Raw genomic sequence first — 22,838 nt, 5'->3', positions numbered from 1 at the left:
CAGTGTGTGTGTGTGTGTGTGTGTGTGTGTGTGTGTGTGTGTGTGTGTGTGTGTTGAGGGGTGACTCATGGCAGTAACCCTAGTGCTAGTGAGGTGGTGCTGAGACAGGAGGATTGCTGGGGACTTACTGGTCACCAGCCCAGCACCAAACCAGTGAGCCACCCCATCTCAAGAGAATCATGTGGAGAGTGTGCCTATGGGTACACACACACACATACACACACACACACTAATGAATTAATTAAATTGAATAAATTTGTATTTGGAGGGCTCAGTGACAGAGAACTTGCCTGTACAAGACAAGACCCTGGATTTGATACCCAGCACCACCAACAAAACAAAATTATAAAATTTTTATAAAAATTTTATTTGATTTGGTGCCTATGAGTGTGCACACACATATGGAGGTCAAAGGTCATTGTCAGGTGTCTTCCTCAACCACTCTCCACCTTCCCCCTAAGACAGTGTTTCTCTGAACCTGGAGCTCACTAGTTTGTACAGACTGACTAGCCAGCGAATCCTCGTCTCTACTTTCCCAGACCTGGGATTACAGAAGTGTGCCCCCAAGTTTTTCCAGGAAGTCTTGGGATCTGAACTCAGGTCTCAATGCTTGAGAAGCAAGCACTCCAATGACTGAATTGTATTTTGAGTTAGATGTGGTGGCTCATGTCTATAATCTTAGTAGTGGGGAGGCTGAGGCAGAAGATCTAGTTTAAGGTCATTCTAGGTTATATAGTGAGTTTCAGACAAGCCTGGGCCACATAGCAAGCCATTGTCTCAAAATAGACCTCTTTTTCTTTTTGAGATTGCCCCATGACATATTTCTTTGCTGGTGTCAGGAAGATTTACTGAGCACACTGACTCATAGACGCGCCATCTGCTCAGAGATCAGATGGTCCAGATGCGTCTATAACTACCATTCTCCAGGGCAGTGCTCATGTGCTGAGTGTACACCCGAAGGCTTGTCTCCTGGAGGTGAAGCCCGGAGTAATGGCTGCTCACAGACAGAAGAGACAGAGTGAACCGGGGACTGGACGTCCATTCACTCTGTGTGCTGAACGCCGAGTCCATGAATGCTGGTGTAGGAGGGAGATTGAGAGCCACAGCGCTAGCAGCTGACAGAGTACCAAGCCATGACACTAACTTCTCAGGGTCAGGAAGCCGGTCACAGCCTAGGGATATGGGCTGAAAAGAAAAGGAACTCTTGATGTGTCTCCTTTATCCCATGTTATAGTAAACAGATGATATATATGTATATAATATTTTATATATAATATATGGTATATATTATATAGTACATATACCATGTAGTGTGTGTGTGTGTGTGTGTGTGTGTGTGTGTGTGTGTGTGTGTGTGTGTGTAAATGTACATATATTTTTTTTCTCCTCGTGGTACTAGGCATTGAACCTGGGCCTTGCTAAACTAGTCAGGTGATCTACCATTGATTGACCTATATGCCTGCCTCATCCTGTTTTCTACTTTGTATTTTGAGATAGGGCCTTGCTAAGTTGCCAAGGATGGCCTCTAATACATTCTGTAGTTCAAGCAGACCATGAGCTGACAGTCTTCCTGCCTCAGCCTCCAGGGTAGCTGGGCTTGCAGACCTGTACCATCGGCCCCGAGTTTGACTTTATGTAACTAACTGTTAGTCATTGATTTTGCATTCACAGTCTGTTGAAAGGGCCCTTATCTGGGGGAGAAGAGAAAAGCCTTGCTTGATCTGGTTTTCGGCAGGTCTTCCTCTATGGTAGGAGCCAGTAATGGTGGGCATTCTTGAGAGCGCATGGTCTGACTGTGTTAGTGACCTAAATCTGTCATAAGAATTCATTCCAGGGAATTTGCTCATCAAACCTAACCTTTGCCACCTTGCTCTCGGGAAGTACCCATTGCGGTTTGAATGTGAGATGTTTCCCCCATAGGTTCATATGTTTCAACATTTGTTCCTTCAATGGTAGTGCTACTTGGGAAGGTTGTAGAATCTTTAAAAAACGGAGCCTCATTAGACTGAGTAGATCACTGGAGGCAGGCTGTCTTAGTCAGTGTTCTATTTCTGTGAAGAGACACCATGACCAAAACAACCTTTACCAAAGAAAGCATCTAATTGGGGGCTGGCTTACAGCTCCAGAGGCTTAGTCCATTGTCATCATAGTGGAGATCATGGCGGCACACAGGCAGACACAGTGCTAGAGAGATAGCTGAGAGTTCTACATCCTGATCCACAGGCAGAGAGAGAGAAACTGGGCCTGGCTTGGGCTTTTAAAACCTCAAACTCACCCCCAGTGACACACTTCTGTAACACAAACTTTCTTATTAATAAATAGCCCAGAGCCAAATATTGGGGTGAAAGCTGAAAATTCAGAGAAGCAGAACAAGCCAGCCATAAGTTCTTACCTCTAGGAAAATTCTCATTCTCAAGAGGAGACTTCCTGTTTCCTCACGCCTTGTATACCTTTCTGTACCCTGCTATCTTCCTTCCTTTCTAGTGCTGGGATTAAAGGTGTGTACCACCACAACTGGCTCTGTTCCCAGTGTGGCCTTGAACTCACAGAGATCTCTGCCTCCCAAATGCTAGGATGAAAGATGTGTGCTACCGTTGCCTGACCTTTATGTTTAATATAGTGGCTGGCTTTGTCCTCTGATCCCCAGGCAAGCTTTATTGGGATGCACAGTGTATCACCACACACTTCCTCCAACAAGGCCACCCCTCCTAATCTTTCTCAAATAGTGCCACTCTCTGGTGACTAAGCATTCAAATATATGAGCCTATGGGACCATTCTTATGCAAATCACCACAAAGGCTTTGAGGCTTTATGGCCTAGCCCTACATCATCCTGTTCATGTTCTGCTTCCTGGCTGCACACGTGACCAGTCACCTCTCCCTCTTGCTGCCATGCCTCCCCCACCATGATGGACTGTGCCTCTTCTGTGGGCCAGAATAACACCCTTCTTCCTCACATTGCCTCTTATCAGAAATGTCATGACTGTGTTTAGAAAAGTAAGTAACACTGCTTTTCCCATGTGTATCTTTCCATGCCCAACCATAAGAGAGATGGCCATGGGTAGCAAAAGACTCCTCTCTCTGGGGTCACTTCGGAGGTGCCTGGTTGGCTACAGTGCCCCCCCCCCCACAAGCCTGCTTCAGCCGCACTTGTGAAAGCCTGGGTGACAGCTGGGTTCGCATCCTTGTTCTTCCAGGTCTCCAAGGCCCTGGAACCTGTGGACAGTGACGAAGACTCACCTCTGGTGACACTTTCCTTTGCCCTGTGCATTCTGGGAAGGCGAGCTCTGGGAACAGCAGCACACAATATGGCCATGAGGTACCTAGGAGTCAGCTGGGGTGTTTTAGCCTTGTGCTTGTGCCTGGGGTTTGTGTTTGATGGATCATGTCAGTCATTTTCTTTACTTCAAAACTGGCCTGCTGGAAAGCCTTTTAGATGCGTCTTTCCTCAGGAATCAGGTTGGGTCTGCAAAACCTTTCTTGTCATTGTAAACTTGAGAATGTTGTTGCATTGGGAAATACTAATATGGGCAGTTGGAACCCAGAGGTCCCAGGTTTCGGACCTTTCAGGTTGTGCGGGTTGTGCTAAGAATATAGGTACAAGGCTTACCTGGTGTTCCTGAAGCCCTGGGTTCAACAGCCAGCGCTGTATAAAGCATGCATGGTGACACACACCTGTAATTTCTGCACTCTAGAGGTAGAGGCAAAGGGTCAGAAGTTCAAGGTCATCCTTAGCTACATAGTGAGTTCAAGCCAGCTTGAGATACATGAGACCCTGCCTTCAAATAAAATGATTGTAGGCCTTCTTATGGAGGTTTTCCAGGTGCCTAGCAAAGTCGATATTTGGGAAAGGTTCATCCCCATCACTTTTCCCTGGGCCCCTTTCACCCTCTGTCCCTGAGCAGGGTCTGTCACAGACAAGCTGTGCCTGGCCCCTGCTGTCCCCTCTCTTCCAGCTAAGATGCTCTAACTAGTGACATCCAACCCCTCAGTCAGTGGCTATCGTGTGGTTTCATCTTTGGTACTCAGCACTAGAGAAACTGACGGGGGGGGGGGGGGGAGCTCCTGACATCAGCTGAAATCAGAGTCTTGGTACACGAGGGAACATTTGAGTTTAAAGGGCAGGGGGGAAATGGGGCTGCAGGTAGAGCTCAGGGTCAAGTACTTGCCTAGCATGTATGGGAACCTAGGTTCTGTTCCCAGCACTGGAGGGAAATAAGGAGGAAGGAAGGAGAAAACTGAAGAGCCCCAGAGCTACTCAGCTCATCCTGTGTCTACCACTTCCTCCCACCTGCTTAACTTCTGCGTCGCCATGTCCTGTGCCAGACTGATGACAGAAGCTGCCTGGGCTTTAACTGTGTGGTGGCTCAAGTACAGTCTGAGCTCAGGAATGTCGTTTGGAGCGGCACCATGTCTTCTCCTGCCCACGTGGATCCTTTCCCATGCCATGGCTACCAGCACACACCCTCGGTGCCCAGGTCACTAGGACACACCTGCATCTCTCAACTTCAGCCACTGGGCCCATAGCACAGCATGAATGCTGACACAGGCATTTGCTGGGAACTGTCCCCAACCTGCCCGTAGCTCTCTAACTCACAATGAAAAATGAGGTGTGGGGAGATGGTATGGGGTAAAGAACTTGCTGTTCGAGCATGGGGACCTGAGTTCGGATCCCCTTACTCACTTCAAAACCTGGGTCCGGTATCATGCACATCTGAGACCCCAGTGCTGGGAGGCAGAGACAGAGGGATGTGGGGAGTAGAGTTTCTGGATCACATCTCTTCCCTCCCAGGGAGGCACCTGCCCTGGAGGAACAACAGGGCATTCTGAGTGTTCTGTACCACCTAGGATAAGCCAGGCTTCCCCATGGAAATATTTGGATTTTAGAACCCACTGGGCTCTAACACATCCCTTGATGGCAATAGATGAAAGCCACGTGGAAAGCCACAGATGGGAACAGAGTCGGGCTGCTCAGGAACTGTGTTAGAGGGTTTGTTTCTTTGGTTGGTTGGTTTTATTGTTTTTGTTTGTTTGTTTCTGGGTGGTTTTTTGTTTTTGTTTTTTTTTTTGTCACTGTGATTAAAATGCCTGTGAGGTAGCACTGGTCATCTGGCCCTTGGTGTTTGGGGAACTGGCATGCCACAAAAGTGACTGTGACAGAAAAGCCAATGCCTTGTCTGCGGATGTCCCAGAGGGGAGTAAGGGACACAGGAAGAGAGCTGGCTAGGATCCTATGGCGGGTCTCTTGTCCCGCCCGAGTTTAGCGCCAGAGGCTGACATCCTGAGCACCTGTACCCCCAGGCTGATGCAGTGGTGCATCCCCTCTTGGGTGCCCCTCACTAGCTGCGCTGCTCTTAAAAGCCCGGCTGTAGCAGTGTGGAGGGGGGCAGCGTGTTTGGAATGCAGAACAAGTCAGTCTGTGCGGGGCATACCCCGAAGAGTCCTGCAGAAACGATTCCTGTGGCAAAGTTGTTTCCCCAAAGTCTACAATACAAACCCAAGGCGGTGATCTCTTGCCTGGTACTAGATGACCCCCACTCTGGGCTGGTCTCTTTTTCCAATGCATCAGGGGTTTTCAACATTGGAGCTCTAGCAGTTCCTTGGGTGGCTCTTCTGAGTTGATTTTGTACCCCAGACTCTACCCAGTGTCCCTGCATCAGTTGTGACATCAAAATTGTCCCCAGACATGGACAGATGTCCCCTGTGGGCCCAATACCGGTGATTGAGAGCCACCATGGAGAGATCACAGGTGACAGCCAAGCCAGGTTGGTCAGGGATTGTGTGAGTTCTTGCTCTCCCCGTCACTATGATCAGAACGCCTGTGAGAGCAAGTTCAAAGAAGGAATGGTTTGTTCTGGCTCATGGTTTCAAATTCATCATGATGTGAAGGGCATGGTAGAGCTGGTCAGACAGGAAAAGGAGCTAGTGACAAGAAGGGGTGGGGTCAGAGCCAGATGTATCCTCCCTGCTGTCCCTGTCTAGACACAGCTAATCTCTACTGATGCTCCGGGCATCCTGGCACCATGGTGAGATAGCCTGGCTTGCCTACCTCCTTGGTGGGCTTCAGATGGGGCTCAGCCTCCGAGACAGACAACTTTGGTTGTGCTGTGTGCCACAGCAGTGGCAGCCCAGATCCAGCTGGGTGCCAGTCTGTCACTTCTCAGTCTAGTCACTGTGTGTGTGTGTGTGTGTGTGTGTGTGTGTGTGTGTGTGTGTTCATGTGCCTATTAAGTGTGCACGTGTGTGGAAGCCAGGGAACAATTTCGGCTGTCACTCTTCAGGCACCATCCACCTTTGTTTTAGAAACAACTGCTTTCTGTGGCTTGGGCCTCTCCCTGTGGGCCAGGCTGGCTGGCTGCCCAAGGAGCCCCTGGGACCCACCTATCTCTGCCTCTCCACTCAGGGATCGTAACTGCTATGATCACACTGGCTTCTCAATAGAGGCTTAAGAGGACAAAGGCCAGTGAAGCTCCAAATCCAAAGGCTCGGCCGGCGTTCTGGAGGCTTCCACTCTCCTTGCCCCACCCCACCCCTGCCCTGCTTTACTCCAGGCTGCTTGCTGGATATCTTCTTCCTCTTTATTCCCTCCAGGGGAAAAGGCCAGTTATGAAACACCTCCCATTAAAACTCTTCCATGTGTGAGGTCAAGGGGTGATTCCGCAGGCTGGAGGGATTCTCACCTGGGCTCTGTGGCTCACGTGGAGAGTCACTTTAATACAGCACCTGTAAGCGCTGCCATGTGTCATTTTCTCTGAAAAGAAAATCAACAGCTGATGTATAGACTGTTGAGGCCTCAGATGGGGGCCTGGGTATCTTAGTAAGGCTCTGGAGGAAGCAATGGCCTGTGGCTGAGCAAGCAGCAGGCTGAGGCTCTTGTATCTGTGGGTGTTGCCTGGGGGATCTGGGTGAATCCTCAAGTCTTCCGTTGTACTATCCCTGTTCCCATGTCTAAAAGGAGTTTTTCCTCTTACACTGAGTGTGCAGTGTGGTGTCCCCATATCTTCCTGCACTCACCCCATCATGACTTAGCACCTCATCTCCCCTTCTTTGGTTAGTGCCTTTCCGACACCAGGGGCATCCTCAGATGTTCCCCTGGAGAGCAGATGGTAGGCATCGCTCATGTAGGGAAGCCTCTGCTCATGGTTCCAGCCTTCCTGCAGTTCTGCTCTGCTCCAACGGCCTCTTTGCCTCCCAGGAGCTGGCTGCGGTTCTCAGCCCCTTGGGAGCTTTTGCTCTGTGAGCAAACAACCCTTTGGGAAAGGTTATTTCCTCAGTCTCTTTCCAGAAGGTTCTAGGTTCATCCAGGCCACACCAGCAGCCCCATCTGGGGAGGGCCTGGAGGCTCCTGTTTCCCACAGCCTGTTCTAGTGCAAAGCCTTTGAGTCTCCCTCACAGAAGTTCTGGGTGGAAATGAACAGAGGTACGTGCCATAGCAGGGTGCTGCAACATCAAGTGGTGGGCATGCTTCTCTGATGCACAGGTCCCATGCACTGTGTTGAGTCAGAGCTCTTCTCATTAAATCTTTGAAAACCTTTTCCCATGCATGTCATGCACCTCTTGTCCCAGGCCAGCCCTGTCCAGGGTGCTGGCTGCCATGTTTGCCTCACCCCTGCATCTCAGGAGCATTGGAGGTAGCTATGAGAGGGCGCCATACAGAAATAAGAATGGAGGAGAGGAGAACCATCTCTCCTTCCGAGCCCCAGAATACAGGACACACTTTTCCTGAGCCCACTCACCATGTTCACTCAGAAAAGGTCCCGGGCCCTAAGCAACTTCCCTTGTGTGACAGCCTGTTCTTCACTCAGGTGGCACTTAATGACAGGTGAGAAAGACAGGGAAGTGAAACGAAGCGGGAAAACCTGGACATGCGTGGTTGGTGCTTTGAAAGAAAATGCCCCCCACAGAGAGTGGCACTATTAGGAGGTGTGGCCTTGTTAGAGTAGGTGTGGTCTTGTTGGAGGAAGTGTGTCACTGTGGAGGCGGGCTTTGAGGGCTCATAGATGCTCAAGCCACACCCAGTGAGACAGACCACTTCCTGTTGCTTGCAAGATGTAGAACTCTCAGCTCCTTCTCCAGCACCGTATCTGCCTACATGCTGCCATGTCCCACCATGATGATAACGGACTAAATCCCTGAAATTGTAAACCAGCCCCAATGAAATAGTTTCCTTTGTAAGAGTTGCTGTGGTCATGGTGTCTCTTCACAGCAATAGAAACCCTGACTAAGACACTGTGAAAACCTGAACAACCCTGGCAGAGCCATTAGCCACTGGCATTGACCTTGGTCACCCTGCTTCTTCCCTAGCCATGAAGAAAGGGTGGCAGAGGGAATAGTTGTGCTCTGATAATTTAAGAATCCATGCTTGGGTGACATTTGGTTATTTTTTTTCCTCTCTATATATCATGGCAGAATCCAATTTTTACTATGGTTAACATAGCCCTGAAATCTCAAGAGGAGGAATAAGACCCTGGTGTGGGGAGGGTATGTGTGGCAGAGCCAGGGTAGCTGGGGAGGGCAAGCTTGCTTCCTGGTGTATGTGTTTGGCCTGTTCCAAGCTGGATCTCAGTTTCACATTCAGAGATCATGTTCATGGTTCCTATGATGATGAGAGATGACCGTACACCAAGGCACCAGCATACTTCACACCTCGCTGTGGGGCCGGGCACAGGGGGTTCTGTGGAAAAGTGCAGCGTCATCTTCCTTTCCATGCCGGGTCAGTCTAAAATACAGGAAGATAATGAGTGTGCTTGTGTGTGCGCATGTGCAAGTGGTCATACATGTCTTGTCACTCAGATACCATCTATCTTACTTGAGACAGCGTCTTTCATTGGTCTGGAGTTTACTGGTTCACTGGGTGGCCTGTGAGAACCAGGGACCAATCCTACCTCTGCCTCCTCAGCACTGGGATAACCAGCACACACCCCCACACATGACTCTTTTGCGGGGTACTGGGAACTCAGGCCCCCATGCTTGTGTGTACCAACTGAGCGATCTTCCTAGACCCAGGAAGATCATTTTTAAAGCAGGAGATGCAGATGCTGGCGGGGATGAAGCGATCATAAGCACTGCGCAGAGTGATCCCACAGTGATGTGACTGTGTTTTGCAGCCTGGATTCATTTCTGTACGGGCTGCATGCCCTCTTCAAAGGTGACTTCCGGGTCACAGCTCGAGATGAGTGGGTATTTGCCGACATGGACCTGCTGCACAAAGTTGTTGTTCCAGCCATCCGGATGTCCCTGAAACTGCACCAGGTAAAAAGCCACTTCTGAAAGAATGATTAATCTGAAATTGGGGGGGAGGGGAAGGAGTCTGCCCTCTTACCTACTTCCTGCCCACTGTACAGTGAGCAGCCATCTTCTCTACCCTCCTCCCGAGGACCCCACTCCATGATCTGCCTCCTCACTGGCCTAGAGTCAGCTCAGCCAAGGAGTATGTCGTAAATCCTCTTCACCATGGCTGAAATAGAGAACCCCTCCTTTAAGTTGTTTGTGCCCAATATTGGGTTCCAGCAAGGAAAAAGGTAAATAATGTGAGCTGGGGCGAGGCCTCTGTCAATAATGTGTTTGCTGTGCAAGATGAGAATATGAGTTTGAACCATAGACCCCAGATAGAAAATCTAGGTGTGTTAGTTTGCTTGTGATCCCAGTGCTGGGGACAGAAGACAAGAGGCTCTTGGGGATCACCAGCCAGCCAGTCTAGCCTATCTGGTGACCACTAGGATCAGTGAAAGACCCTATCTCAAAGCAATGACGTGGATAGCCACCAAGGAGGACACCCAAGGCTTTCCTCTGGTCTCTACATATGCAGTATACACACACTGCACACATAGAAGGAGAAAGTCAATAACATGGTCTTCATCTCTTTCTGATGTATATTACATGCTCAAATAATAATGAAAATGGTGAATTAGTCTAGGTCAACTTCAGCTACAGAATGAGATCTTGTCTCAAAAAAAACCTACAAAAAGTGAATTAATAAAAACATAGTCTCTGAGCTGGGCAGTTGGGGGCACATGCCTTTAATCCCAGTACTGGGGAGGCAGAGGCAGGCAGATCTCTGTGAGTTCGAGGCCAGCCTGGCCTACAAAGCAAGTTCTAGAACAGCCAGAACCAGGAAGAGGGGGGTTGACCTAAATGTCACAGAGGTCTGAGAAATACGGCTCTTTCCTAGGCACGCTCCATCTGGTTAGGGACAATAAGTTGAGCTGCCCTCTGTGCCCAGCTTAGGATTCAGTGATGGGGTGGGGACTGGGGGACTGGGGGAGGAAAACAAGGAGAGCATGTGGCCCTAAAGGCCACTGCAAGTCCCCCTCTGCCCTTGCCCAGACCAGCAGCTCTGGCCTCACTGAGAGCCACTCACCTGGGCTCTCCCCACCAGGACCAGTTCACCTGCCCTGATGAGTATGAAGACCCAGCAGTTCTCTATGAGGCCATCCAGTCCTTTGAGAAGAAGGTCGTGATCTGCCACGAGGGAGACCCAGCCTGGAGGGGCGCTGTGCTGTCCAACAAGGAGGAGCTGTTGACTCTGAGGCACGTGGTGGACGAGGGTGCTGATGAGTACAAGGTCATCATGCTCCACAGGGGTTTCCTGAGCTTCAAGGTCATCAAGGTAGGCCACATGCCTTGGTCTCCAACTGGGGAACAGGAAGAAAGGGAAGGCAGTGGGCACAACTGGTCCCTAAGTCGGAGGAGTGCTAGCCAGGCGTCAGAGGCCGGCCAGAGACGCAGCCTGAAAGCCACGGTCCACGGCTGGAGTCATCTCCCTCCTTGGAGAACCAGTGTGTGGGAAGGGTCCACCAAATTCACAAGAGGGTTTTCTTTTGTTTTAAGTATCTTAATCTTTTAAGTAATTTCTGATTTAGGACCTGTGGCCCATGGGCTGCAAGTTGGACATGCCGACTTCAAAGTTGCAGACTTTTCTCTGATTGCCTGCTCCTGGGTGGAAGAGTCCTCTTCCCCATGGCCCAGCTTTGCACAGGGCTAAGGAAAAAACTTACTTCCTTTAATTTCCCCTAAGTTCCTCTCCCCCCCCCCTGCCCCCTCCCCTGTGAGTATGACATCATTTTCAGGACTGAGACAAGGGCCTTAGACTGAGTTGTTACATCCCCAGACTCCCTGTCCCAGAACCATACCCACTCTCCATGGGCTAAACCCAGACTGACCGCCAGGGTCCCTGTGCTTCTCCCACCCCACCCCTGCTTACAGGTGAATAAGGAGTGCGTGCGGGGACTCTGGGCAGGGCAGCAGCAGGAACTCATCTTCCTGCGCAACCGCAACCCAGAGCGTGGAAGCATCCAGAACAATAAGCAGGTCCTGCGCAATCTTATCAACTCCTCCTGTGACCAGCCACTGGGATACCCCATGTATGTCTCCCCACTGACCACATCCTACCTGGGCACCCACAAGCAGCTGCAGAGTGTCTGGGGTGGGCCTGTCACGCTGAACCGCATGAGGACATGGTTCCAGACCAGGTGGCTAAGGTAGGACTTCCCAGAGGCTTCTGCCTGGGCACCAGGGAGGAGTGTGTGGAGCTGAGCTCTCCGGAGCTCTGGGCGGCATGATGATGATGATGATGATGATGATGATGATGATGATTACTGTTGTCTTACATTAGTCAACCTGCTGTGCCCAGTTGACCCAACTGACCTTCAGCAGGTCATGTGTCTAACAAGTGGCCTCAGAGTGAATCATTGGGGAATGTCACATACACAGAGTCACTTTCTCCACCCGAGGGCCCAGGTTGTGTCTACCCTCTAACTGGTCTGAAGAATAGTGGGTACTTTTTTAAAAAATTTATTTTGTTTATGTATATGTTCATGTGTGTGCCTGTGTGTGCCTGTGTGTGCCTGTGTGTGTGTGTGTGTGTGTGTGTGTGTGTGTGTGTGGTGTTGAGACATACACATGTGGAACTGAGAGGCCAACTTTGTGTAGTTCCTTTCCCATCTTGCCAGCATTCATTTTTTAACACAAGGTCTCTCACTGGCCCCGAACCCACCAATGAAGCTAGCCTGGCTGGTCAGTGAGCTCCAGGGATCTGCCAGTCTCCACCTCCCCAGCGCTGAGATTCCAAGTGCACACCACCATACCCAATGTTTTTCACAGGGGATCCGCAGGCCTCACTCAGGGCCTCAGGCTGGCACTGCTCACTTGACAGACTGAGCCATCTCCCCAGCTCTCCTCGGGGTTTTAACTATTTGGCTGCTGGAGAGAACCAGTGCCACCTTCTATCTATCTGGCCTGTCACTCAGTGCCGTCTTCTTCCTCTCGCGGTAATGAGCCTCTGGTTGCTGGGGGCATCCTAAGCTTCGCTGGAGTGTGACAGCATTCCTGGTGGGTTCTCATGGACGGTTCAGACGGGTGCTTCTTCATTCTGCCATGCCTACTTGTTTATTCGAGCCCCTTTCTCGGGGCTCTGTCCACTGAGGAGAGTGCCCGTCCACCCAGTTCGCTCATTGCTAGGGTTGGGGATCAGCAGTGTAAGTTAGGTGGCACAATGGGAATCTAGCCTGCAGAATGCATGGATAAGAACATCAGCGCTGCACAAAGCAAGCCAGCTACACATCACCTGGCGATGCAATCTTATGAGATCACTGTCCTCAAGTGATGTCACTGTGTGGCATGTGAGAGAAGTGTCAGTGAGACCCTAACGCTCCCGCCCCTCCCACAGGATGAGAAAGGACTGCAGTGTGGGCCAGAGGACAGGTGGCAACATCGAAGACGTAGACGGCGGAGCAGTGCCATCAGCAGGTGACAGTAATGTCCCTAATGGAGAGAGCCGGGACAGCAGCACGGAACAACCCAGGAAAGGAGGCACCCAGCAATGGGCCTCACCCCGTGGAGGGGGTCATCGGGCAGGTGAGTGCCCAGGGCCGGAGGTCCAACATCATGGAATGTATTTTCTAATCTCCAGGGCCTCTTTGCTGCAATCAAGGAGCTTAGGGTTAGTGGCTGTGGCTGCTGGAAGAGATTTGCTCGTGATGCCCGCTGGCTGGCTGGGTCCAGCTTTGGGCATTCGTCCATCCATGTGTCCATTACCTTGGGTACCATTTGTCTGTATGTCTCCACGACCATTAGACACTCCATTTCCTCTGTCCTTCTCAATGCTGTTCCATCATATGCATCCTGGGTATGTCATGTTGCAGCCACAGATCTACGTGGTGTCCTTCTCTGTCTATAGCCAGTCCTCTGCTTCTCTCACATGCTCTGTGACCACCAGCATTCCAAGGCAGAAGGAATGGGGGTAGAAGGATACAAGCAGAGTGGCAGAGGAAGGGACGAGCTGAGTCTAAAGCTGAAAACCCTATGTCTCACAGCCATGGAATACACTCTACCAGATGGACATGACGCTAATGCTGGCTGAGAAAGGAGGGTCCAGGGGCTCACAGAGGACACAGCCTGGGGAGGCAGAGGCTCTAGCCTGGTTCCTGATGCTCCATGGCTCTGCCCTGGGCAGCCTGTCAGTGCTTCCGGCCTTGGCTCTCAGCTTCTCTTTCTTCAACTTCTAAAAGCATGTAACAAGCACCCCTGTGTGTGCATGCTTCGCCTGTAGCTCGGCACTGGAGGGGCCAGGAGGGCAGTGCCTACCTCCTGAGAGTACCCAGAGCAAGGCATGGATGGGGGCACAAAATGTAAGATTATATAAATGTGACTGGTTGGCTGGGGGTGGGGTGGTGCCTGAACCAATAAACAGATAAATGACTGTTAGATAATAGATGATAGACAGATGATTGGAAGATCATAGATATATGGATATCATAGGTAATAGGTAGATGATAGATAGATAGTATGTAGATAGATGTGGTAATACATAGATAGATAGGTAGATAGATAGATAGATAGATAGATAGATGTGATGATAAATAGACAGACAGACAGATAGACAGATGATAGATACTTAGATGGAGATAGTTGACAAGATAGGTAGGTAGGTATATAAGTATTACAGATAATAGTCTAGATGACATATACATCAATAGACGATCTATATATTAGATAGCTAGGGAAATTATATACATATATATATATATATATGTAGAGAAAGAGAAAGATATTTATACAGAGAGAGATGATAGATAATAGATACATTATACATAGAAATAGATGATAGCTGGAGATAGATAGATAGATAGATAGATAGATAGATAGATAGATAGATAGATAGATAGATAGACAGATAGATAACAGGTACATAACAGACAGATGAGGAAAGGTGAGAGATGGGGACTATAGAGAGAGGAGATAGACAGTAGATAACAGGAAGATAGGCAGGTGGGTGATTGGCGGCACAGAGTAAAGCAGGTGAGCAGGCACTGGGTAGAGAGGGGAAATGCAAGTCAGCTGCTAGGAAGGAAACATAGCTTCTCCCTCCTACCAGCTGCTGTCTCCCCGAGCCCAACATAGCATCTGAGGCCTATAGTCTCATTGCTGCCATAGCCTCTGATATGATGGGATAAACGTTCCGGGACACACAGGTGATCGTCCAGATGGGAAAACGTGAACACCTGCACTTTCCTGTCCTTGCTGCTGACATATCTGGCCAGAGCAAGGCTAGAGAGGGTCAGAGTGTGTCAGAGGCCCTGGCAGGTCCCTTCCTGGTGAATGCCTTCTGCTTTTTCAGAGCAGAGCAGTACCCTTAGCTGGTGAGGCCAGAGAATCCAGATGCCACACTTTGTTCGAGACCCAGGTTATGGCAGTGGGGTCCCTGCCACTACCACCAGATACACACAGGGGAGGTGCAGGATGCTGAGGGCCCATGTTGGTACAAGATATTTGAAAAGCTAAACCAGGCCTTGATTTTTCATTATTGCTTCTTAAAACTCTCCTACAAAGTCCAGTCTAGGTCTGAACTTCTAAGTGAACAAGGCATGCTGGCAAAATACCCCAGAGCCTGGGCTCCCAGCCCTTGAACCTAATCAGTCCTGGGCGAGGGTCTCCCAGCCCTGACCTAGCTTGTAGTGCTCTCCTCATTCATTCTGCATCCCATCTGACCACCACACCTTGCTGCAGAGGCTGTGTGCACAGGGCTGTTCTTTGGATACCATGTAAGGGCTGTACTTATACAGGTTCCTTTACACCTCCATGGCTCTAGGCTCTTAGGGGTGCCCTGTCTTCCCTTCCCCGATGGAGACACAGGGGCACAGAGAGGCAAGTCAAGGTACCCAGTCAGGGAGCAGCCAACCTGGGATTCAGATGAGGAAAGATCGCCCTGAACCTCTGATCCTAACCACTGTGGCCTTCCTTCAGCTGCTATCCTGTCCTAGCCTCGACAGCATTGAACCCCGGGACACCTATACACTCCCAGCATTCCATCTGTACCTCGGGCCACATCCCCACCAGCTACAGCCTTGCCCTGTCCCCTGGCTGGCAAGGGGCCCACTTCCTTTTGGTGGGTAGAACTGACACTTTTTTCCTTCTGAGGCAGCCCCTTCCCACTGTGGGCAGGAATGGGGACAGGAACATGGTAGACAGCCAAGACCCCTCCCTCTCCTGACAAAATGATGTGCCAAGGGAAGGAGGCACTGTAGTTGAGCAAGACACCCAAGCAGAGCCTGAGCCCATGCCCAGTAGACTGGGAAAAGAAAGGAAGAGAGGAGACATGCCCCTCCCCAACTCAAAGAAAGAGGAGGCTATGCTGACTATGGTTCTCTTTGGCTTTCTGTCACTCTACAGGTCACAGCTCATAATCCTCACAGAGCAGCCTGGGTGACTAACTCAGGGTATAGAGTCCATCATGCTGGGGAAGGCATGGTGGCTGACGCAAGCTCAGTCTATAGATGGGATTCTGCATTTGGTCATCACAGTAGCAGACTGTGCTCAGAGGGAAGCATGGGTGGGCTATAAACACCACACTTCTTCCAGGGAGGTGCCACCACCCAAAGGTGTCACAGTCTCCTAAAAGAGCACCACCAACCCGATGCCACACGTGAGCTTGGAGGAGGCAGTTTTCATTCACACCACAAGTGCCAGTTGTCATGTGATAGCTAGGCACGAGGCCACTCAAGGGTGGGGACTACCTTTGGGAAGGGCTAGGTAGGAGTCACTCAGCACTAGTGAGTGTGCAATACTAACAGGACCTTGTACCACTCCTACTGACCGGGCTCACCTCTCATGTACCACTGAGCCCACCCCCATCACTGCCCCACCCTGTCTTTGCTCCTTGCCTTGGTTCTCATCATCCATTCCGGTTCTGATCCTTTGCCAGAATCCCAGAGGACTGGTGTCTGGCCAGAACCCTAACAAGCAGGCCACCCAGGCCACCACACTGGGCAGCCACTGCTGGCTTGCTGGGTATTTCACACTCATACCCACTGCCAGGAGCTCCATGTGCCAGCCTCACAAAGTTCCCAACAACCCATAGTCGTTTCCTCGTACTCAACAGTAAATGTCACAGCCAAGCAGAATTGGCCTAGCAGTGAGCCTGGTGACCTACTTCTTACCACAAGTAGATAGAAACCCGTCACTAGACTGAACAGCACACCAGAGAGAAGGGTTGCTTCCAAGGGCTCTCATCACAACCTTCCAGCTAATGATCAAAGACAAAGAAAAAATAATGAACCAAGGAACATAATTTACATTATGTTTCCACTCAGGTCTGAAGGTTTTCCCTAGAAATGCTCATGATTTGATAATGCAGTTATTGGAAAAATAAGTTAATTGTAAAATAATGAGTCTGAGCAACACAGACAATTTTAACACAGCTTTCTTGGTGCTGTTTAATTTGTAAAATTAAAATTGAAAAAAAGAGCAACAAAAAAACTGAAAGAATATCTGAGGTGTAATTGAGGAGATGGCTCAGTCTGTACAATGCTTGCTGCATAAATCTGGAGACCTGAGTTCAGATCCTCAGCACCCATGTAAAAGCTGGGAGCAACGTCAACCCATCATCCCAGCACTGTGAGTGGGGCAGGAAAAAAAAAAAAAAAAAAAAAAAACGATGCCTGGGGCTCACTGCTTAGTTTGCAGCTCCAGGTTCAGTGAGATCCCATGTTCAAAACATAGAATAGAGAGTGATAGAGGATGACATCTAACATCAGCCTCTGGCCTCCACACACAGAGTCACACGTATGTGAACACATGCGTGCGTGAGCACACACACACTAGCTGAAGCTTCAGAACTGGGGCAGTCCCTTGTCTTGCATGGACTAGGTATATCTAGCTCTCTTTTGATACTGTGGCCATCTCTCCCTTTGTCCTTAGGATGGGCAGAAGGCCCTGCCTAGTGCAGGTGGAGAACACTGATTTGTGGGCGATGGCGGTGGCAGGTTTTGACAGAGATCAGCTTTAGAAATCACAGAAGTTTGGCCTTTCCAGATTCTAGCAAAACAAGGCACTACCCTTGCTCATAATGTTGATTCCTTAGAGTCTCCCCCCCCCCGGCTCCTCCCCACTTATATTTGACTGCCTTCTCAACAGGAACCTTCAGGCCCAAGGCCATTCCCCTGTGCCCAAAACAGAGAGGCTTCACGGCACTCAGACCAGAGAGGCCAGCACCAGTTCTGGGTACCCCAGGCAGAGCCTCAAGCTGAGTCTCCCCATTTTCACTCCCTATAGGTAGAGGAAACCCATGCAGGTCACCAGTGAATACCCTTTGGAAATGAGCACACCACCATCACTGTGTCCAAAGTGGTATCAATGGGAGGCCTGGGTTGTTTGGTCAGTTCCAGTCTCTTTGGGTGGACTTGGCTTTCTATGGCACGGGCAGAGCACATACCCACCCACCACACAGATACTGGTGTACCTGACCACCTGTGGTTAGTGCTCTGTTTTTAAGATCTAAAATTTTTTTATTTCTTAATTGGCCCACATGTATGAGGTACAGAATGAAACTCTGATGTGTGCCAACATTGGGCGGTGATCAAATCAGTATTCACAGCCCCTTCCACATCTGTCATTTCAGTGTTAGGCATCTTTAGACTCTTCTATCTAGTTGCTGTGAGGTGTTACCCTCACTGTATTGTATTATTGAACCCCAGCATAAATCCCACTCTCTTGGTTTGGTATTAGTTTCCTGGAAAGCTAAAGACAATAGCCATATACAACATTAAAAATATTCCATTGGGCCGGGCGGTGGTGGCGCACGCCTTTAATCCCAGCACTCGGGAGGCAGAGCCAGGCGGATCTCTGTGAGTTCGAGGCCAGCCTGGGCTACCAAGTGAGTTCCAGGAAAGGCGCAAAGCTACACAGAGAAACCCTGTCTCGAAAAACCAAAAAAAAAAAAAAAAAAAATATTCCATTGGAGTCTGAAGAGATGATGTGGTCATTTGAATGTAATTGAGCCCCATAAGCTCATAGGGAGTAGCACTGTTGGAGGTATGGCGTTGTTAGAGTAGGTATGGCCTTGTTGGAGGAAGTGTGTCACTATGGGGGTGGGCTTTGAGGTTTCCTATGCTCAAGCTATGCTCAATGTAGACTCAGTTCACTTCCTGTTGCCTGTGGGTCAAGATATAGAACTCTCAGCTCCTCCATCACCATGTCATGACAGATGGCTTGGTGGTTAAGAGCACTTACTGCTTTTACAGAGGGCCAGAGTTTCACTGCCACATCAGGCAGCTTACAACTGCCTATAACTTCAGCCCCAGGGCATCTAATACTTCTGGTCTCCAAGGGCGCTGCACTTAAGTGTACACACACAAACACAAACACACACACACAGATACATATACACACAAAAAAGATTTCATTGAACACAATAAACAATATATTTTAAATGATGGAATAATGTCTGGTGATATACCTACATTCCTTCTGTGGTCTTCTGAAATTAAATTCCACATATAAAAGCTTTCCGATGATTTGTATTGGAAATGTTTTCAGAAAGTTCACATCTTGAAGCTTTAATGCAAAGCCAAGGTGGGACAGTCATGGTACGTGTGTTCACTCATGGGAAGTGAACTCAGTCATGGGAAGTGGCACATAGGAGGTAAGCCCACCATCCCAAGATAAGGCTCTTAGGAGGGACTGGTTTAAGAGGGTGTTGCCCTCATTGATGGATCATAAATAGAAAAGGGCCAACCTTGTCCCCATATTTATAAAGTACTTCTTCCAGGGCTCAACCAGGTGCTCTTCTCCCTTACAGGCAGAAGGAAAGGCAGAAGCCAGTCCGTCCAGGCACACTCAGCAATAAGCCAGAGGCCACCTACTCTGAGCTCCTCGGGCCCCATCCTAGAGAGCCACCAAGCCTTCCTTCAGACATCCACCTCTGTGCACGAGCTAGCCCAGAGACCCTCAGGCAGCCGGCTCTCCTTGCACACCTCGGCTGCATCCCTGCACTCCCAGCCACCTCCTGTCACCACCACAGGCCACCTGAGTGTCCGAGAGCGGGCCGAGGCACTCATTCGGTCTAGCCTGGGCTCTTCAACCAGCTCTACTCTCAGCTTCCTCTTTGGCAAAAGGAGCTTCTCCAGTGCACTTGTCATATCTGGACTCTCCGCTGCAGAGGGGGGCAACACCAGCGACACCCAGTCATCTAGCAGTGTCAACATTGTGATGGGCCCTTCCGCTAGGGCCGCTGGCCGTGCCACTCGGGTAAGGACTGCCCCAGGATGGGCAGGAGGGCATCAGAGGGCCCGGGGCTCCCACCCACCTGTCACATACTTTTGCCTTCTTCCAGGGTAGGTTGCTCTACAGCAAACAAAAGAGCATCCCCCAGCCTTCGGGTCACAAGCCCCACGAGTGTTAGCAGGGTACCCCAACATAATTACTTCCATAAGCCAGAAGCCCAGAAATGGGAGAAGCCTCCCTTTACCCAGTCTATGGAGGCAGGGTTCCTTCCTTCCCAGTTGTGCCGCTCTGGCCTGAGGGAGAAGAAAGGGCAAGGGTAGACACTGGAGTTAACTGTCGTGGGCTCCCCGTTTTCAAGATGACCAACCACTTCCAAGTGGTTCCATCCCAGAAACAGAGTTTTAAGAGAGTCTATCAAATCAGATGCTACTGGCTCAGAATTCATGCCACCGACATTAGATGACTAGCTGGGATTCATATGTGAGAAAGAAAGAGATTGACAGAACTCAGGAATTCTCTTATGTCCTGTGTTAGGAAAGAAAAAAAATGAGTTAAGGTAAGGCTCGGGCAGATTCATATTTCCCGGCCAAAGAAAGGATATTGGTGACTCCAGGAGCAAAACCACCATTTAATCTCTTTTTGTTTTCTCCTTCAATAAAAGGACACAGACTGTCCTTCCTTTCTCTTCCCATCTGTCTAAAACTTACTCTACAGGAGTACTTTGAGGGTCCTGGCAAATTTTCCTTTTCTGTCTCCAGCAAGGATGAAAGGTCTTTGGGACTCCAAGCATCCAGAATCCAAAGGCTCTTGTGTAACTGCTGGGTTGAACCTGCAGGGGCAGCATCAGTACCAGGGCTCACAGGGTGGCGGGCAGGAAAACATGGGGCCACTCCCTTTGGCTCCCTTTGGATGTGGGACATGCCCAGCTCTCCTGAGCAAAGCGCCCCATTCAGAGGCCATGTAGACATGCAGCTTGGTGGCATATCTTAACCTCAGAGGCTGCCTTTCAGTCCTGTATAGATTAAGAGCCCACCTTCAAGGCATGCAGCCACCCCGGCCTCAGTTCCTATATGAGGGTGATGGGTGAGGTGACTCGGGCCAGTCAGTGAGTACAGACTGAACTGTCTCTGCTTCTCTCCTTTTTGAAGCACTTCTCTGAGCCATGTGAACCCACTGATACCCCAGAGCAAGGGCAGCTTCAAGATCGCCGACTGGCAGAGGCTGTGGCAGAGAACCTGGGGGTGCTATGCCGGAGAGCGAGCCAGGAGGACATGGGCCTGGATGACACAGCTTCCCAGCAGAGTGCCTCCGATGAGCAATAGTGGAACACATGTCTGGGGACTCTCTCCCTGCTCCAGAACCACGTGGTTCTTCCTGGGGGGAAAGGAGAGCTATTCTAGAAAACACTAACTTTATCTCAGGTTCTTGAAACTCTCACATAGTGGGGGTCGGGAGATGACACTGCATCTCCTCCCTCAAGCACTGCACAAGAGTTGGACACGTCTCACAAAAGCCATGTTATATCTTAAAACAATTAGAGTGAGTAGAGCCCACGACTGGCTCCTTCCTGCCCTGGTAACATTAGAACAGCTGCATGCTAAATTACTGGCATTTTACACATTATTGTCACCATGAGAGAGCACTGAGTCACAGCTCCTGAGGCCATCAGGCCACAGGCATTCAGGTTAAGCCCAACTGGAAAGAGCCTCATTCTTTATTACCTTGGCGCAGCTGGAAGTACAAGCCACGAGCCACAGCCTGATGGTGCATTGGTCCAGGACGAGAGTGTAGAGGTGATAGGCTCCTCCCTCAAGTTCTGGGCCACCCAGGCCCCCTGCGTGCTTCCCAGGAATGCATGCTCACTCGTCTTCCAAGCTGAGCAAGCTCTACTGTATCTGAGCACATTTGCACACACCTTTGTTGTAGGGATTAAAATGTTTACAGTTATGGTTGTGTCTGTGTCTGTGTACCATCCTTCCGAAACACGTCTCCTTTACTCTGAGAAAGACCTTTGTGGGAGGGACGCAAATCCCATCTCAGATACTCCTAAAGGCAGAGCAGAGGCACAACCTCCTGCTAGGAAGACAAGGGCGCCACTCATCTGCTTCACTTTGACAGCCTTCTGGAATGGCAGCGGGAAAAGAAAGACGTGCTCGGTTTAGGCAAAGTCTCCAAAAGCATCTAAGACTGGAAAATTAGCTGCAGAGGATGGATACGGCAGTCCCTCACCACTGGGAAAGGAGGTGGTAATGGTCTCCGTGTGTGTGTGTGTGTGTGTGTGTGTGTGTGTGTGTGTGTGTGTGTGTGTGTGTGTGTACACAAGTGCACACACCATGCACATTTAGAGGCCTGAGGACAAACTCAGACATCATCCCTCAGGGGCTTCCCACCTTGGTCTTTGAGGCAGAGCCTCTTGCTGTCCTGGAGCTTGCAGGTCAGGCCGAGGTGGCCCGTGAGCTCCAGTCACCCAGTGTGTCCTCTGCAGTGCTGGATTACAAGTGTGCGCCACCACATCTGTTCCTTTCCTTGTGTGGGCGCTGGGACCAAACTCGGGATCTCATGCTTTCCAGGCAAGCACTCTACCGAGCCATCTCTCCAGCATCTCCTTTCTATTTGTTAAGAATTAGCAATGGCCAAACAATGCACTGCCTCAGGGTACAGACTGAGAGCAGAGGCTGCTCTGACCTCCACATGCGCACTGAGCCACGTCAACACCCATGCTGACACCAGCAAGCATGAGTACATACACAGACATGAAAGAGAATTAGCAATTAACAGCAGTAGGTGGGGTCTGTCAACAGAGACAGGGCATCTCTCTAGAATCCCTAGAAACAATATTTCTGGGTTCCACGCAGCTGTGGCTCTGAGAAGCTGGTGTGACCTGCTGTTCTCAGGTTGACTAAATCAAACTTGGCTGGCCTCTCCTGAGACTCCCTTGGGCCGCTTGCCAACATTCACGACTAAGTGGCTAGCTCTGAGGTGGGGGTGTAGCCCCTGCTTGACGCCAGTGAGAAAAGACATGTGCCTAGTAGCAACCATCTGGGAGCCTAGCTGGCTGCCGCTTGGCATCCACAAAAGGGAAGCTCTCTAAGGGGCTGTACCAGCTGGTAAGGAAAGAGCAAATGTAATAGGTGAGCACCAGGCCCACCATCTAGACAGGCCCATGGAGGAACATGGGCACTCGGTGTACAAGCTGAGACGTGGACTTGCACATCAAACTCACCAAAGAAAGACTCCTTGGAGCTGTCCAAGACTACTAAGAACATGATCCTAACTTTTTGTTTATTGTGTAATTTGGGTGGGGCAGGGAGATAGGATCTCATGTAGCCCAGGCAGACC

The 22,838-nt window shown here is 50.1% G+C and overlaps 1 protein-coding gene across 1 annotated transcript in view; it reads left to right on the top strand.

The window, feature by feature from the left end:
• Pcnx2 (pecanex 2) overlaps nucleotides 1-21,446 on the top strand; it is a 154,992-nt gene extending 133,546 nt beyond the window's left edge. The window contains exons 28-34 of the mRNA XM_028889810.1: nucleotides 3,197-3,318; nucleotides 9,107-9,251; nucleotides 10,378-10,608; nucleotides 11,205-11,479; nucleotides 12,667-12,854; nucleotides 19,075-19,523; nucleotides 20,648-21,446. Of these exons, the coding sequence (XP_028745643.1) occupies nucleotides 3,197-3,318; nucleotides 9,107-9,251; nucleotides 10,378-10,608; nucleotides 11,205-11,479; nucleotides 12,667-12,854; nucleotides 19,075-19,523; nucleotides 20,648-20,821 (1,584 nt within the window). The 3' untranslated portion in view covers nucleotides 20,822-21,446. The remainder of the gene's footprint in view (nucleotides 1-3,196; nucleotides 3,319-9,106; nucleotides 9,252-10,377; nucleotides 10,609-11,204; nucleotides 11,480-12,666; nucleotides 12,855-19,074; nucleotides 19,524-20,647) is intronic.
• Nucleotides 21,447-22,838: the final 1,392 nt, after the last annotated feature.

This window comes from Peromyscus leucopus, chromosome 5, assembly GCF_004664715.2.
Source record: "Peromyscus leucopus breed LL Stock chromosome 5, UCI_PerLeu_2.1, whole genome shotgun sequence".
NCBI lineage: Eukaryota > Metazoa > Chordata > Mammalia > Rodentia > Cricetidae > Peromyscus > Peromyscus leucopus.
This window is presented reverse-complemented; position numbering and strand designations above follow the sequence as displayed.